At 31.7% G+C, this 16,087-nt stretch overlaps 2 protein-coding genes across 2 annotated transcripts; both read left to right on the forward strand.

The window, feature by feature from the left end:
• Positions 1-8,508: 8,508 nt before the first annotated feature.
• LOC123891612 (transcription factor bHLH140-like) lies at positions 8,509-9,206 on the forward strand. Its single transcript, XM_045941517.1, has one exon. It carries the CDS (start codon positions 8,575-8,577, stop codon positions 9,073-9,075), a length of 501 nt encoding a protein of 166 aa, XP_045797473.1. The 5' UTR covers positions 8,509-8,574; the 3' UTR covers positions 9,076-9,206.
• Positions 9,207-10,950: 1,744 nt separating this feature from the next.
• Positions 10,951-15,106, forward strand: LOC123888090 (pentatricopeptide repeat-containing protein At5g39680-like). The gene has a single exon (XM_045937053.1). It carries the CDS (start codon positions 11,355-11,357, stop codon positions 13,443-13,445), a length of 2,091 nt encoding a protein of 696 aa, XP_045793009.1. The 5' UTR covers positions 10,951-11,354; the 3' UTR covers positions 13,446-15,106.
• The last annotated feature ends 981 nt before the right edge of the window (positions 15,107-16,087 follow it).

Raw genomic sequence — 16,087 nt, forward strand, 5'->3', positions numbered from 1 at the left:
TTTAGCGGTAGAGTATGGGAGAAGTTTTTACTAGATGGCTTAAAAAGTAACATTTTGGAAGATACGTTCCAAACCACATCAAATTCGGAAGCTATCTTCCGAAATAACAAATTAATTGGGCTCAAGACATTTGTAACTTATCTTCCAAAACGTAATTTCAAAACCTTAGGGGACCTATGAACAATGTGGGGGCTAAAGAGTAAATTTCATGGAAAATTTCTAATGGATAATTGGGCTCACCAATAGGAATCCTGACCGAAAGAAATTTGCAAAGAAATATACTTTATATTATAAAAAGGTTAAATAAATTTTCTTCACCATATAAATTTTGAAGTTTTGCTTTTCATGATCCCCATAAAAATATTTGTATTTTAAGTCTTCAAAATTTAACAAAAAAAGTTAGAAAAAATTAACTCAAAATTTAACGAAAAGAACCAACTTATGTTGACATCAATAACATAAGGGACCAACTTAAAATTTTTTAAACATAAGTGACCAAATTAAAACCTAAAATAAACATAAGGGATCAAATATGCAATTAAATCATATATTTTTAATCCGTACAACTTTGTTATTTGTTTGAAGGACAAGAACTCAAAAGAATTCAATAGTTTAAAATTCTTCCTTCACAAAGAAGCAAATAGGTAGAGTTTGAGGCTTCCATGTTGTTGACTAGGGCATTACCGTAAACATGTATAAAACCATGCATAAAACCCTTGATTCCAAAACTTGAACCAAAATATTATAATTTATTAATATTTTTATTGTTTTTCCAATGGTGATCGTTAGTTTGTTAACTCAAACTCTTCCATTTGTTGTATTCATGTAATTTTTAGTCATCATATACAGTGGCGGAACCAGAAATATTTTTTTGGGTGGGCCGTTAAAAAAATTTATAATATATAAATTAAATAAAAAAAATTATATTGTGTATAAAAATTTAAGTCATAATAAGCAATAATTTGATAATTAAAAAATTAAATTACATACCAGAAAATAATACACTGTGTATGTCAAATGACTTGAAATCATCAATAATTGACTTTGAACTAATGCTTGCTTAATTAGACAATAAAAAAAATTCACACGAATTAAATAAATTAAAAATAGTTGTGTTTTATTTTTTTGGTAAAAATAAAAATTGTGAATTGATATATCATAAGAAAAACATTAATCTCAAAATTATGTCTTTACATGTTTAAGACGACATTTATCCTCAAGGATGTGTGTTAAATTTGATTTTTGAAAGAAAAAAAGAAAAAAAAGCAAAACCAAAGAAGGCATGGTTCAAACCCATGACCTTCAGCTCCAATGCATTAGGCATTAAAACCTCTACCAGCTAGGCTAATGCTGAACTTCCATCTCTAACTACCTTCAGAAATATATATAGTATTATAAATATGTAATTTTATGAAAATATCAAGGGTATATTAGTAATTTCCTATTTTTTGGGGGAGGGCCGCGGCCGGCCTCAGCCCTCCCCTAGTTCCGCCACTGATCATATATGATCTTTTTAATTTTAGTTTATCAATAACATTTGATAAAGAGTTAATTTTTGAGACATTTTAAAATAAATTTCAAAACGTTGAATCGAACCAAACCAACATATTCTTCATCGATTTGGTTTAATTCGGATATTTTGTAAGAAAGAATTGCAAAAATCAAACCAAAACAAATCAATTATTTTTTATTGTTTCAATATTTTCCTCTTCAAAAAACTAAATCAAAGTAAGTTGTCACAAACCTAATCTATAAACCACTTCCACTTACTCATAATCGTTAAATATGTTTTTGGTCTCTCTAAATATACCAAAATTTTCATTTTTAGTCCCTTAAAATTTTCCTTCAAACTTGATTCCTATGAAGCACAGACTCTGATACGGACACTGCGATACGACACGGACACCGCGACACCACTAATGTAAAAAATATAGGACACTGACACCGCTACATATTTATAAAACATATAAATTGAGAATCAAAATATATATACATATAAATCTAATTTGAACAAGTTATTTTTTTAAAAAAAAAAATTTAAAACAAGATATGATAGTATTTTAGCTTTATTTATCCATTTACGATAAAAAAAACTAAAAATATTTTAATCAAAATGTAATGTCTTCAATACCTCGTTGATCAATATTGTTGTTTCTTCGACACATCTTTAACTCTTGTAGATATGTTTGATATATACCTAAGGAGAGTATAAACAAAAAAAAAATATATTTTTTTGGGACACCTACACGTGTCGGACACCGCGACACGCCTAATCATAGAGGTGTCCGTGCTTCATAGCTTGATTCTCTCTAAATTTTCTATTTTTAGTTTTAGTCCGTGCTTTTTTTTAAAAGGGGCTGGAGTTCGAAGGGAATTTTCAAATGAATTAAATATAAAATTTGATATATTTAGAGGGACTAAAAAACATATTTAACCCTAATTATTAATCGAAGTTTAATAGTTTGCAACTACTTATATAGCATTGATGTCCACTAAATCATATAAGAATGTATTTATTTCTTTTATTTAAAATATATTCATTTATTTAATTTGGTAGAGTATTATCAACTACAAACACAAACATCGCTAAATATGGAAAGAAGGAATTGGAAAAAAACTCACAACATACAAATTAATAGCATAAACGGCACACTCAAGCATACAAGTAATATGAAAAAATTAAAGTGATCGAAATATTCATGTCCTTGGATTTGCATCGTTTACACGTAGTCATTAGTCGAATCAGTAGTTGATCGAAGTTGATATGTCAATCTGATCCATACGGATATTGCAACAAGACAGAAAATCAAATAGCGCCACACTTAGACAAAGAAATAAGAAAAAAATCAGGAGAAACATAATATATGTGGGTGATTCCGGGTAAATAAAATATTCAAAAACCACTCATTTTTGTGGTGAAAGGAGAAAAATGATTCAAGAATGTGAAGTTCATCTCTCTAAAAATATTAGAAATGGCTCTTTTAAGAGGCTTTGTCTAATGTGAAAGACAAATAAGTCTTTCACCGTGCACCGGTACCACTTGTGAATAACACTAATGACGAATATGAATTTTATAAAATCCATTGTTGAATTAAAAGTTTATATCATATAGATCATTCATGTTAAATTTTACAAAAATCTAAAATTATTTGATAAGTTATTGAGACTCGACAAAATTAACGTTTATGTATTTTTATTGAATACCGTTAATCTTGATCGGTCTTCATAATATATCAAACAATTTTAAATTTTTGTGAAATTTAACATAGATGATCGATCTATATGATAAAAACTTACAATCTAATGATAAATTTTATAAAATTCGTATTCGTTATAGTGTTATTCACAAATTACGCATCAAGACAAGTCTTTCACCGTAGACTTGACCCTTTTAAGAGAGTATTATATATACAACAAATTAAAAATTTAACTCATGTAAAATTAATTTCTCTAGCTCATTAAAAATGCCCCCAAAATCATGTTCATTAATCGGGTCTTTATTTTCTCCTTGTATTTTCCACTCAAGCTATGTCATAAAGCTTGTGTGCTTGTTTTCTCTAACACAAGAGACAGATCTTGTCTATTAAGAGTGCATAACGCTCAATGTATAGCATGTACCTTTTGGTAACGTTTCTGTTACTCAAAATACTGCCCCAAAAACTGTTCAAATAGTTGAAATTGATCCATTTCTGCCCAACAAGAATTTTTCCCCTCCTCAGAACTTGTTAGAACCATGTTTCACCAACGTAAGAGTAAGTGACAACAAAACCTTTTTTTTTTCTTCTTTCTTTTCATCCTTCTAATGTGGGTCCCAAATCCAAAGGTTAAATTGAAAATATTCACCTACTATGTACTTCACTTCAATAGTTCAATTACCTTCTGATTTTATCATATGTCTAATCACTAGCTAATGTATTTCATTGAGTGTAATCATTCTTTCACGGATTAACACTCAAACATTAATTTTGCCAAAGTGATTGAACTGAATGAAGGTGAGGTGAGTGAACTAGCTGCGGTGGTGTGAAAATGATATTCCGGCAACTTTGTACAAAGCATATTTGTAGTAGTTTTTGGAATAGGATTGTGTACATGTAGTTTAGGATATTTAGGCAGTCCAATGCATGTAGGACATTTAGATTGTCCTGACCATCGGATGGTCCAGATTTTAAGATACGATACGATTCTAATTATTTTTAAATATAAAATATTTGGACGTTTGATCTTAATCAAACGGTTCAGTTATGATTGATTGTAGTGCAGTCATCTCTCTCTGATTGCACTTAATTCGGATATGTATTTTTTAGTTGTGTACTTTGATTGAAACCTTGAATATTGAACATGTGAATTTGAATTTGGTGTAGTCGTCACCTAGTGATTCTACACGGCCAGTAAGTTTAAGATCATCTGATTAAGATTGAATGAGTAAAATTTTAACGTCTAAACTTTATATTATACAAATACTTTAAATTGATATATAAGATTTAAACTGTCTAATCAATATCGAACGGTACAAAGACACTGACTATAGCCGACTGTGTTCAACAATGATTGCCCTGAATCCGTATTATAATTTTTTTTGTTCTTGCTAACATACGCCTGTTAAATAATTCATGTTGTAGTATTCAATTATTAATTAATTCCACCGAATTTATGTCAATATAATCATCTCCACCAATTACATCATATAAGAAAAAGAAAAGACTGAGATTGATGTTTATTTGATGAGCTATACAATAGTATAAGCTAGAAAATTTGAGTGGACAAGTAAGAGCTGAAGAATATGATATGAACAAGTAAGAATAATTAGAATAATTTCTTTCAATCCAACAACTCTCTCACATCAAGAAAAGCCAGAGAGCCACATGTGATTGTGTTTTTCCTTTGTCTCTCTTTCTCTGATTCTCACAAAATTTTCTCATTTCCTCAAAGTTACTTTTTTCCTCAGTACCACTTGTTTCAGAGCTTTTAATTACTTGCTTCTTTTTTTTCCATGAAATTTATAAATCATCATTTTTCTTAACGTAGCAGAAGAAATAATGATCTTGCAGTATTGTAATGTCACATACTAAGGATGGAACTATTGTTAAATTTGGTCGTGTGATCTTAACAATACATAGGGGTATAATCAATTTGAAAAAGAACAATTTTAGCACTTTGTACAAATCTAATATACATGGGGTCTCTTAAATTAAACGATTATAAAAAAATAGCTTTTTGGACAACATATCTTCAATAGCTCCAACAAAGATACTGAAAAGAAAAAGAAAAAAAACTACTTTGTGTTTTTGGGGATGTGAGGATTTATAGAAGAAATTAATTTGTTTAATTTAATTTAGATTTTGGTAAAATTGGTTTTAAATTAATTTGTCGGTATAAATTGGATATCATTTGCATGCAACAACATAAATTAATTTTTTGGTCAAAAAAATTATAATTGGAAATGTCGATGCACATATTTTAACGATCAACATGTTAAAATTTTGATCATCATTTAGCCATATGACCATTTGATCTTTCTTCAACAATGAAACAACTCAATACTAATTTACATGTACGACTAAATAAGACTAAATAAGTAAGCGATAATCTTGTAAATAATTAATGATTCTCAAATTTTGATTTTTATACATTTCTTTTTGTCTCTTTATATTTTGTTTCTTCTCGTTATTCTTTCTCCAATTCTATCACAACTTTATCTAAAGTCACTGTATCTTTGGCACAAAAATAAATAGAGAATCTAAATCACATTTTTTATAATTAAATTTATGATTAGGTTAACTAAATTTTTTAATTTTCACAAGTAAAATAGTATGTGTATAACATCTTTCTATGAATACAAAATTTTAATGGTCTAGTGGTGATCAATCTTTGGTTTAAGATTTTTCTTAAAAAGAAGAGCTTAATGTTTGATTAGACCTTAAGTTGATCTTTTGTTTTCTCATTTTGAAAGCAAAAACCAAATGAATTGAGAAAGAAAAATAGTTATTCTCTTTTATTCTCTTTTAACAAACAAACAGTTAGTAATCTTAGGATGAAAAGCAAAAACCGTACCATATAAAGGCAAACAAATATTAGTCTATTTGTTTGTTGGGATAAGTCACTCACACCTCACACATGCAATTGTAAAATATTTGCTTCGATTTCAGGGGAAGGTCCCCCCAGACAATTATTTACTTTCTCTCTTTGATCTCTTCTGACCATTTGTAAATTGTAAGCAAAAGACAAATGGAGGGCCTAATCTCTTTCACTATGTTACTTGCCAACTAGGGTGTGTTTGGATCGATTTACATTAACGTGAACGTAAGTTTGGTCTATAAATATGTTTATCTCCAAGAATAAATAGGACCCATGCAGTCATGCAATAAGGGAAGATTTGACCATTCGATTAAGATAAAACAGTCTAAATATAAAGAAAATTTAATCAAATTGTATAACCGCTTTATATTTGAGCCGTTTGATTAAGATCAAACAGTCAGATCTTTCCTAATTGCATGACTGCATGCAGTTTTGACCGCATGCAATTCAAACTAAACTAAGACATTGAACTTAAATGGTTAAAGATATCTCCCTAAAACAAATTAGAACCCGAATTTAATTTTTTGTGGGAACAATTTTTGACCAAACTTTATTTACCTCGCGAGTTCGACCGCGAAATAAATAAAATCTAACAAAAAATTATTCCTACAAAAAATTAAACTTAAATTCTTCCGAATAACTTGTCTTAAGAAACGCTCATCGACCATTTAAACTCACTTATTTAGTTTAAATTGCTAGTATTCCATAAACTTAGTTAGAATTAATTGCTCTCATAAAATCCAAATCATGTTTTTGCCCCCCTCTTGTGGTGGGGCATAGTGTCACAACAATAAATGTAATCTGCTCAACTTATGAATAATTTAAGGAAAGTGTTAAGTTGTGTCTTTTAAAAGCACATGTTAAGGAAGCAAATATAAAAATTATTTGTGAGAACTTGTACATTTTTACTTTTATGCATTAAATTTCTTACATTATTAAATGCAGTATTTCTATATTAGATATCTTATCATGTGCCCTTAGGGCACACGTTAACATAACCCATAATTTAAATCTATATTGTTATTTAAACCACTAGGTTTGGATTTGAGTAGTATGTTATAGGTTCTGAGTTCGATTCTCAGCTCATTGTAAATAAAAAAAATAAAAATTTATATTGTTATTTTATATTTTTGCAAGTATATATTGTTATTTTTTGCACTAGAAAGGCTATAATAATTTAAATAAACAACAAAATTCAGGAGAATCCCTGTGTAAACATTGTATTAAATAGTAAATTCAATTAATTTTTTGTTGAGTTTAATAAGTGAACTTCAAAACAAAGCTTAATAGTTTAATGCTTGTAAAATAAAGTGAAAAGTGAATAATCTAATTAAAAGTTAATAATTCACCTATAAATAGAGTTAATAAATCTAAGTGAAAGTTGATAAATCAATTGAGATATAAGTAAAGTATGAAGAAAAAAAATATTGCAGTTAAGATTTGAACTTTGATTCTCTTAAATATTCTTCATTAATTAAAATTCATTTACCACTTCACTTAGATAAACAAGTTATTAATTGCGTCGATACACCAAAAAACTCTCACATTGTTTTGAGATTAAGAATAGTTTATAAACAACATTCACACTCTTCGATTCAATAAGGTGTCTTTTACATCCATAAATTCTAATTTAACGCGATCATCACATCGACCTTTGATCAACTACACAAGTGAATTGGATATCAGATCTTAACCCAAAACCTTAAGAACTTTAAGTTTATAAATCATCTCACTTATCAAATGTTCGACATAAATTTTCGAATGTGCAACTCAACTCACGGTTAAAATATTAACATTGTCTACTAATTGGAACACAAATTAAACAGGATAAAATAGAATCAACACAATCAAAAGAGCACAAAGAGAAAAGAAAAAGAAAGAAAATGAACCTCTAACCCAACACGGGTCCCTGCCTAAAACATCCGTATCCTACGCCAAAGATTGACTGATTTCACATTACGACAATATTTCTTCTCTCTTTTCATTCAAAATCATTACTTACACCAATGTCATTCACATTAATCATTAATCTCATTAATCTCTCTCTATCCAATACGGAAAATTGTAATATGAATCAATTTTACAAGTGGTACATTGTAGATTAATTCTTAAAATTATTTAAATTTTTAATAATGACCGTCCTTATTTTTACGACTAAAATAATGACTTAATCGATACTAATTTGGCTAAAACAATGAAAATAAAAATGTAGCTCGTATTGAACTAACTTCAATTATATATGTCATTATTTTAGCGGTAAAAACTATGAGAGTTGTGTTTTTTTATCTTAAAAAATATTGTCGGCAGTAGTTAGAATTTCTGATAATTTTAAGTACTAGTCCACGGTAAACCACTTATGAAAATAGTCCACGGTAACACTAGCCAACACTATAAATACACACACAAACATGTTACCCCTCAAAAACAACTACATTCCCCTACTAAAAATATTCAAACTATATTATAAAAACTTTGCATAATTATTTTCTTAGCTACCACATGGAGTGCTACAACAACACTTTCTCTTATTCTTCAGGGTCATCTTCAAAAACAAAGGAGAAAAAGGAAAAGGGTGTGAAAAAAATCAAAACCAAAAGATCATCGGTGAAACTTTCAACTGATCCACAAAGTATTGCAGCTAGAGAAAGAAGGCATAGAATCAGTGACAGGTTTAAGATTCTTCAGAGTATGGTTCCTGGTGGGAATAAATTGGATACTGTTTCTATGTTGGAAGAAGCTATTCATTATGTTAAGTTTCTTAAGACACAGATTTTGCTTCATCAAACAATGATTAACTTTGTTGATGATATTGATGAGTCATCATCACATATGTTGCTTCCTCAAGATAATTATTATTCACCAAATGATAACATTATTCAGCATAGCACTTTTGGTTCAGTTGAGTCTATGCAGAATTTGCCACAGTTACCACCAGATCAGTTCTGTTTTCAAGGTGATCAAGATACCAAAACCATGTTTAATATCACTATGAAATATTAATTAATTAGCCACCTTAATTAATTAGTGTTTCTATCTTAAGTTTTTTTTCTTCTTCTCCTAGTTATATAAATTAGATGTGAACTTTTGTAATGGTTAAAATGATACTCCATCTGGTCACTATTATAAGTAAAAGTTCACTTTTTAAGGTTATTGATAACTGATGTATCTGGTTTATTATATAAGTCAGATATATAAATTTTTCAATGAATCTAAAAAGTTGTTTTTTTTTGTTTATAATAGTGACCGGAAGAAGTATATATTCTATGAGTTAGTCGGTGATGATATTAATGTAGTGAAAGTTGAATGTAGATTTTGCATGTAGTTGTTGTTGCAAACTAGTGAAGAGTCTTTGTCTATCAAAAAACACTTTTATGTAGTATGTGCCAATATGCTCATGTATGGTTTTGGTGATTATTTGCATTCATGTCTTTAAGTAGCTGAAAGTTTTTGAAAGAGACAACAAAATTTTGTCATGATTCCTGTTTTTGTAGCATATATAGAAGGGTCAATGTGGCTAGGACCACTATTTCTATTTGCCTTAATCCTTCACTAATTTTGGACTATTATTATGTCTTATCTATATTATTAGAGCTGTAAAAAGGGTCTTAAGGGGCCGGCCCTTTAAGGGGCGGACTCACTTATTCCTGATTATTAATTTTATTTAAATTTTAAACACAGTTTTTTTAGGGTGCCGATCGTGGACAGCGCTGATTGAAGAAAAAGAGAATAAGTTCACGACACTAGAAAAATTGTTTAAAATTTAAATAAAATTAATAATCAGAAATAAGTGGGTCCGCCCCTTAAAGGGCCGACCCCTTAAGGCCCTTTTTACAGCTCTATATATTATGCCTAAATATATGTTTGAAAGAAGTTGAAGAATTTTGGTGCTTATATATAATCTCATCAAATTCTATCTTGCCGATGTTTTGATTTAAAAAATTTGATTTTCAAAATATGCTAATGAAGTAAATAACGGATTAAATTACGGATTAGATTGTTCTCTTTAAGATGTTTCGCAGTACTGTTCAAAGTTGTGCAAGACAAACTAGCAATCACGTTGTATATTGGTAAGTATACCAATCGTATATGGGACAAAACTGTCACTCGAAAAATAAAATGGAAGAAAAGAAATTTGAGATGAAGGAGACTGGTGGAGAGAGAATAGAAAAAAAAAAATCAGAAAATCGTGAGTTTTGATGCATCAAGGGAGCTTCCCTAATTGATGAAATCCGTAACAAACGATGCAATTTTAGAGGAAGCGGAACGTTTTTATCCGGTAACTATAAAGTTCTTGAACAAAAAAACAAAAAAAACACCTTTTATGTGTTTCCTAATTCATGTGTTTATGTTTATGCGTTTTTTGTTCCTAAACAGTACTTCTGAACCTGCATTTCGAATCTCTCTGTTTTCGGATTCTAGATTCCAAATAGCTTATATGCTTTCGGATACAAAACATCCTAATCCAAATTGAGGGTATTTTGGGGTTTTGGGGGGGCCTTGAACAACCCATGGGGCCTAATTAAAGAGCAATTTTCATCAGTTTTTCTATCTCAAACTAGTCGGACTATCGTGTGCTGCCGTACGGGGCGCACCTTCGAAACGCGCCGTGGGTGTTATGCGTCTTTAATTTGATTCAATAATAAAACACTAACACTTTGATCGAATTGGAAAAAGAGACTTGTGTTGTCCCATGAATCTACTATAACGACCCATCTCTCAACCATTGGTCGGAAGGGAAACAGATCCTCTAGCATTTTGGTGGTAACTGCAGCATACTCCCTCCGATCACTGTTATAAGCAAACTAACATTTTTTAGGTACATTGAAAAACTAATACATATATATAGTCTTTTCAATGAATAAAAAAATCATTTTTTTGTTTATAATATGACCGAAGGGAAAGATTAATCCAAAACACCAGAAGTAATTGAAAAAAAAAAATTGAAAAAGTAATTGAAAATTGAAAAAAAAAACAAGTAACTGAAAAAAATCCAGTTTTGCCCGTTGATCGTCGCCGTCGTAGTCCGACCGTGTGTCTCGTCGGTCATTTCGTCATCGCCGTCGAGCTTTCTCATCGTTGCGTCATTGAAAGTGCAAATTCAAGCTTGTGGTTCACCTTCCAGCCTTCCCAATCTGCAAATTGAAGTCAGAGGATCCGTTTCTTGGTTGGGAGCCACCATCAACCCTTCGCCGGCAAATCATTACTCCACTCCCGTTCACCATTATCCTCTCACCCATTGCCAATAACTGAAAGATAGCACACAAAGTAGCATAATAGCTATGCCAGTCGCTTCTTATTCAAGGTATGCATCACTTGAAGACCTTTTACACCTCTTAAAATTCTCTGCCGATGCTAAATATCTAAACTTTGGCAAAACCATCCATACCCAGTTGCTCATTCGCAACCAATCTTCTAACCGCCACTCTCACATTGTTCAGCTGAACTCCCTAATCAATCTCTATGTTAAATGTTCTAAACTCCGTCTCGCACGTTACCTGTTTGACGAAATGCCTCTTAGAAACGTTGTTTCTTATAATGCTTTAATGGGTGGTTATTTACATAGTGGTGAACATTTGGAAGTTATTTCGCTCTTCAAGAAAATGGTTTCATCGTTTCAAAATGATGTTTTACCGAATGAGCATGTGTTTACCACTATTCTTTCTGCTTGTGGACATAGTGGGAGAGTTTTTGAAGGGATGCAGTGTCATGGGTATTTGTTTAAATTTGGGTTGGTTTTTCATCATTATGTGAAAAGTGCTCTTGTTCATATGTACTCGAAGTGTTTTCATGTTGATTTAGCATTGCAGGTTTTGGATAGTGAACATGGTAGTAATAATGATGCATTTTGTTATAACGCTGTGTTAAAAGCCCTTGTGGAGTCTCGGCGCTGGGCCGAGGCCATGGATGTTTTGGGGAGGATGGTGGATGAGTGCGTGGTTTGGGACAATGTTACGTATGTTAGTGTCATGGGACTTTGTGGTCAGATTAGAGATTTTCGATTGGGTTTGCAAGTTCATGCGCAGTTGTTGAAAGGAGGTTTGATGTTCGATGTATTTGTCGGTAGCATGTTGGTAGACATGTATGGAAAATGTGGCAATATCTTGAATGCGAGGAAAGTTTTTGACGCTTTACAAAATCGAAATGTGGTGGTGTGGACTTCCCTCATGACCGCTTACTTGCAGAATGGTGATTTTGAGGAGACGTTGAATCTTCTTACATGTATGGATCAAGAAGGTACTATGCCCAATGAGTTCACTTTTGCAGTTTTGCTTAATGCTTGTGCAGGTATAGCAGCACTCAAACATGGCGATATATTCCATGGTAGGGTTGAGAAGTTAGGTTTTAAGAATCGCGCCATTGTCGGAAACGCTTTGATAAATATGTATTCCAAGAGTGGTAGCATTGATTCTTCATATAATGTCTTCTTTGATATGATGCATCGAGATATTATCACTTGGAATGCTATGATATGTGGGTATTCCCAACATGGACTTGGTAAACAAGCTTTGCTAGTGTTTGAAGACATGATGTCTAATGGAGAATGTCCAAACCATGTAACCTTTGTTGGTGTTCTATCCGCCTGTGCTCATTTGGCTCTTGTAAATGAAGGATTTTACTATTTGAATCAACTAATGAAACATTTTAAGATCGAGCCAGGATTGGAGCACTACACCTGTGTGGTCGCGGTGATGTGCCGAGCCGGTCTACTTGAAGAGGCTGAGAATTTCATGAAGACAACACAAGTGAAGTGGGATGTTGTTGCCTGGCGAGTATTGCTTAATGCATGTAATGTTCATCGAAATTATAGCTTGGGGAAGCAAATTGCAGAAACTATCTTACAGATGGACCCTCGTGATGTGGGGACATATACATTGCTATCAAATATGTATGCAAAGGCACGCAGCTGGGACGGTGTCACAACAATTAGGAAAATGATGAGGGAAAGAAATGTTAAGAAGGAACCTGGAGTAAGTTGGTTGGAGATAAGAAATGTTGTCCATGTCTTTTCTTCAGATGGAAGCAATCATCCAGAGTGTATTCAAATTTACAGCAAGGTTCAAATATTACTGGAAAAGATTAAGCAATTGGGATATATACCGAATATTGAAGCTGTACTGCATGATGTGGAAGATGAACAGAAGGAAAGTTATCTTAATAATCACAGTGAGAAGCTCGCCATAGCATATGGCCTCATGAAAATACCTTCTCCAGCACCCATCCGCGTAATTAAAAACCTTCGGATATGTGATGATTGTCACACTGCTGTAAAACTAATATCAAAGGTCACAAACAGGTTGATAATTGTTAGAGATGCTAGCCGGTTCCATCATTTTCGTGATGGGACCTGTACTTGTTCCGATCACTGGTAGCGTTTTCACAAGTTTAATATGGCATAAATCATGATTGTTTGAAGTGAATATCTTAGGTTATGCACCAATTAACTTGCACTGCAGCTTAAGAATATCAAGCATAGTCTGAGAATGAATATTCAACATGGATTACACTTGTTTAAATTTCAAGGGTCTTGCTGTGGTCTGAGATTATTGAAATCAATTCCATTTTCATGTGACCTAAAACTAAATTACATATAGATTATGTTAGAATATAGAATAAAGGAGGATTAAATTAGGTAAGAGTGGTTAGAGAATATGTTAGTCAGTTAGTTAGAGGGATATTAGTATAAATAGGATAAAGATTATTATTGAGGATTGTTAACTTTGTGAATAGAGTAGTGACTCTATTGTAGAATGGGAAATACTTAAATCATTGTTTATTCTTAGTTCTTAATCTAATTTTGTTTTTAACTTTTAGTATTCTTCAAGTCATTTTTTTTATTACTAAAATTATGTATAGGTATTGGATCTGCTAAACTATTCATTTCTTTCCAAGACACCTCTTACCGATTTGTTTTTAGGAATGAAACCTTCCATCGCGAGTTCACGTATTTTACCTTGTGATATTAAAAACGTTATTGGCGGTGGTATCTATATCACCGTGAAGCTAATTGTAAGAAAGTCGAATAACACTATATTGTTTGCTCAAGGGGGGCAAGATTTTGCGGACTTAATTATACGTTTTCTAACATTTCCGTTGGGTGGAGTGTTACGCAAGTTAGAAGGGAATAGTTCTTTGGGAAGTATTGATGGATTGTATAAGAGCATATCTAATTTAAATGAAGACAGTTATTTTAGGTGCAAAGAAGCAAGGAATAGGCTTCTCACTTTAAGTGTTCTGCAATATTATTGTTATTATCAGCAAAATTTGATGCAATGCTTTTCAAAAGAGATGAAGATCGGAGTAATGAGAGAAATTTTAGAAAAATGCAACTGGTTAATACCATATCTTCTATGGGAAGTCCTTATGGTCAAGTCAATAGACCAGAAATGTATGTCGTTACAGATGTTTTAGTTGTAGAACCATTGTTGTCTCCAATTTCATCTCTATATTTACTTAACCGTTTTGAAACTCCTCTTAATGATTTGAAGGAACAAGTTGTCGTCATTGGCATGAAAGAGGTACAATTTTCTGCTTTTGCGTTTGAGTTTTTATCAGACTAATTTACTTGCAGACTGGTTATGTAGCGATTGCTCATCTCACATTGTTGTGTTGGTGCAGAGTCTCAGCATATTGAAGGCAGCTTTAACCTCAACATCTGCTCTCACCAATGGTTTGCGTCACTTGTTAACCAAAGTTAAGGCGGAGGAATGAGAATCGTTAATGTTGTTATTTCTATTTAAGTTATGTTGCGAAAAAGTTTGTAATGGCCAACATTGTTAGTTTTACTTTTGTTGCTGTGGTTATTTCATTTTTAGCACTATCCTTTTAAGGTCTTTTTAATTTTTAGTTTAGAATGGCATATCTGCAGATCAGTTTCGTTTCTTTCCCTCTCCCCGTCCACTCTATTTTCTTGATATCTAGCTGCAGCATAAAAATCACTTTTATTATACAGTACAAATTTCATTGACATGTGAGGGTATTCTTATCTAGTTGTGCTAAAGATTAGATGTGTATATAGCCTGATCATTTGCAGTGTTGAGTTTCTGAAAAGTCTCATGATTGTGGCAAACAATTTTGGCTATAAGTGTAGAAATGTTACTTTTTGAAAATTCACAGTTCACAGTGGCTGTATTAGATCTTATACTAGTGTTACTAATATTACCAATATTTGTGATTCTTAAGATTTAAAGGTGGTGCTTCTGTATTAAAGTAGATTTTTTCTTATATATAGGACTGGAGGGAGTATTATCAACTTTAGCAGAAAAAGACAGGTTATTCAAACTTGTCTTCTCGGATGGAATTAGAAACAATGAAGAAGGGTTATACAGGTTATACAAACTTTCTTTGCATTCATGTCTTTAAGTAGCTGAAAGTTTTTGAAAGAGACAACAAAATTTTGTCATGATTCCTGTTTTTGTAGCATATATAGTGTATGTTTGGTTTCAATTCTGGAGCATATTCTGGAGCATCCAGAATTGATTCTGAACGTGTAGAATTGATTCTGACTTGTTTGGTTTCTCAAAAGTAGAATTGATTCTGCCTCCAGAATTGATTCTACTTGAAGCTAGAAATCGTAGCTTCTGATTCTAGAATTGATTTTTACACTCAAATTTTTTGTTCAACTCACTTTTTCATGAATATATCCAAACATAAACCACTTCAGTTTAAAATCAATTTTGGCCAGAATCAATTTTACAGAATCAATTCTGCCAAAATCAATTCTCTCCGCCGGAGAACCAAACACACGCTAGAAGGGTCAATGTGGCTAGGACCACTATTTCTATTTGCCTTAATGCTTCACTAATTTTGGACTATTATTTTGTCTTATCTATATTATGTCTAAATATATGTTTGAAAAAAGTTGAAGAATCTTTGGTGCTTATATATAATCTCATCAAATTCTATGTTTTGCCGATGTTTTGGATTTTTAAAAATCGATTATCAAAATTGCTAATGAAGTAAATATCGTATTAAATTGCAGATCGGGTCGCTCTCTTTAAGTTGTTTTGTAACA

Source organism: Trifolium pratense, linkage group LG6 (assembly GCF_020283565.1).
Source record: "Trifolium pratense cultivar HEN17-A07 linkage group LG6, ARS_RC_1.1, whole genome shotgun sequence".
In the NCBI taxonomy this organism is placed as follows: Eukaryota; Viridiplantae; Streptophyta; class Magnoliopsida; order Fabales; family Fabaceae; genus Trifolium; species Trifolium pratense.